The sequence below is a fragment of the Terrapene carolina genome, unplaced genomic scaffold (assembly GCF_002925995.2).
Source record: "Terrapene carolina triunguis isolate 2854851 unplaced genomic scaffold, T_m_triunguis-2.0 Scaffold10736, whole genome shotgun sequence".
NCBI classification, from domain to species: Eukaryota; Metazoa; Chordata; order Testudines; family Emydidae; genus Terrapene; species Terrapene triunguis.
In genome coordinates this window covers 1-2,105 of record NW_020675087.1, presented here as the reverse complement: position 1 = coordinate 2,105, position 2,105 = coordinate 1, and the positions used below count along the sequence as shown (strand labels likewise).

Below are 2,105 nucleotides of genomic sequence, written 5' to 3'. Positions count from 1 at the left end.
GGGGCCGTACCTGCCAGGTCCTGGCGTGTGAGGTTGTGCACCTCGCCCTGCAGGCGCAGCAGGGAGGCGTTGAGGGCGCCCAGGCGGGGGTGGACGGTGCCCAGGCGGGCGTCATGCAGCTTGTCGAGCAGGGCGCCGTGGGTGCGCAGGGTGCCGTTCACCTCCTGCAGGCAGCCCCACAGCCCCGTCACGTGCTTGCTCAGCCCCTCCTTGACCTTGCGCAGGCTGCCGGAGACGGCGTCCAGCCGCTCGCAGACGCCCTCCAGCTTGGCCAGCCGCTGCTCCAGGCCGCCGGCCGCGCGCCGGCACTCCCCGGCCTCGCCCCGCAAGGTGCCGCCCAGGTGGTGCAGCTGGCGCGTCACCCCCTCCAGCCGCTCCTCGCTCTCGGCCGCGCGCTCCGTGGCCTCGGCCTGCACCTTGTTGATCTCGGCGATGATGCGGTCCTTGGTGGAGCCCAGCTCGTGCAGGTCGGTCTGGTGCTTGTCCACGGTGCTCTGCAGCCCGCGCAGCGTGTCGTTCAGGGAGCTGAAGCTCAGGATCACCTCGGACAGCTCGCCCTGCAGCGACTTCAGGTCCACGGCCGACGTGCCCCCGAAGACGCTGAAGCCGTCCAGGGGCTTGTGGGCCTCCACGGGCTCCCGGCCCTGCTCCGGCTTCCTGGGCAGCAGCGGGCAAGCACAGGCCACCACCTCCCCGCGCAGCCGGCCCACCTCGTCCTGCAGGGCGGCGCAGGCCTGGCTGCAGCCGCGCTGCTCGGCCCGGACCTCGCCACTCAGCCCGCGCAGCTCGGCCTCCAGCTGGCCCAGCCGCGCCCCCGTGCGGTTGAAGAAGAGCGCCAGGTCCTTGGCGGTAGGGTCGGTGGCGCTGCCCCCCGTGCCCAGCAGCTGGGTCTCCAGCTTGCCGATCTCAGCCACCAGGCGCACTAGTGACTCCCCGTTCGCCCCCACCAGCTCCCGCAGCTTCTTCCCCTCGGCCTGCAGGGCCCGCACGGAGCCGGCCAGCCCGACCCCGGAGCTGCTGAGCTGGTGCACGTTGGAGCCCAGGGTGCGCAGCTGCCCTTCGTTATCTTGCACCCGGCGCTCCAGGTCACTGAGGATGTTGCTGATCTGGGAGTCCTGGCTGCCCAGAGAGGGGGCGTGGGGCGTGGGGCAGGGCTGGCTGCACCCCACGCCCTGGCCCTGCAGCTCCATCACCACAGCCACACTCTGAGCCACGCTGTCCTTCAGCGTCTCCACGTCCTGGCTCAGGTTGGCCAGGGCCTGGTGAACGTGGCCCTGGAAGCCGCTCAGCTGCCCGGCCACATTGGCGAGCTCCCCCTCGGCCCCGCTGAGCCGCCCGCTCAGCTCCCCCGCCAGCTGGCTGTGCAGGTGGGGCTGCTGCTGGGCGTAGTGCTCCTCCAGGCTGCGCTGGGTGGCGTTCAGACGCCTCTCCACCTCCGCCAGCCGGCCCCGCCCCGCCCCCGCCGGCTCCAGACCAGCCAGCTCGTGGTCCAGGCGCCCGTTGAGCATGGCGAAGGAGCCAGAGACGCTGTCCAGCCTCCGCTCCAGGTCACCCATCCTGCCGCGCAGCTCGTCCAGCTGGGAGCAGCAGTCCGTGGGCAGGCGCCCCGCCAGGCCGCTCACGTGCCGCTGGATGCTCTCCACCGCCTCCCGGTTCCGCTGGTCCACGGAGCTGATGAGTTTCTCCAGGCCCCGCATGCGCTCGCGGTCCTCGGCCTGCTGCCGCCGCAGCCCCTCGCCGCCCGCCAGGCAGGCAGCGCAGGACTCCTGCACCCGCCGCTCCACCTCCTGCAGGAGCAGCGCCCCTCCCTGCGGGGCCCCCGGCCCCTGCCCGGGCCCCTGCCCGTTGCTCAGGTTGGTCAGCTCGGCGTCGTGGCTGGAGATGCGGTTGTCCAGGTGCTGCAGATGCCTCTGGATCTTGTTGAGGGTCTCCTTCATCTCGGGCTGGGCGGCCGCATCGGCGAGCTGCTTCCCATTGAGCGAGAGCTCCACCGCCTTGCTCCCCTCCTGCAGCAGCTTCTCCGCGGTCGCCTGCAGGTCCTCCAGCTGCTTGCTCAGGGTCTGCACCTTCTCCTCCAGCTGCTTCACCTTCTCCGCATCTCCCCG

At 71.9% G+C, this 2,105-nt stretch overlaps 1 protein-coding gene across 1 annotated transcript; it reads right to left on the bottom strand.

The window, feature by feature from the left end:
- Positions 1-5: 5 nt before the first annotated feature.
- On the bottom strand, positions 6-2,102 carry EMILIN1 (elastin microfibril interfacer 1; the record flags this gene model as incomplete). Its single annotated transcript, XM_026661567.1, has 1 exon — positions 6-2,102. A coding segment is annotated over one exon (2,097 nt), but the record flags the coding sequence as incomplete, so codon positions are not given.
- Between the last annotated feature and the right edge of the window lie 3 nt (positions 2,103-2,105).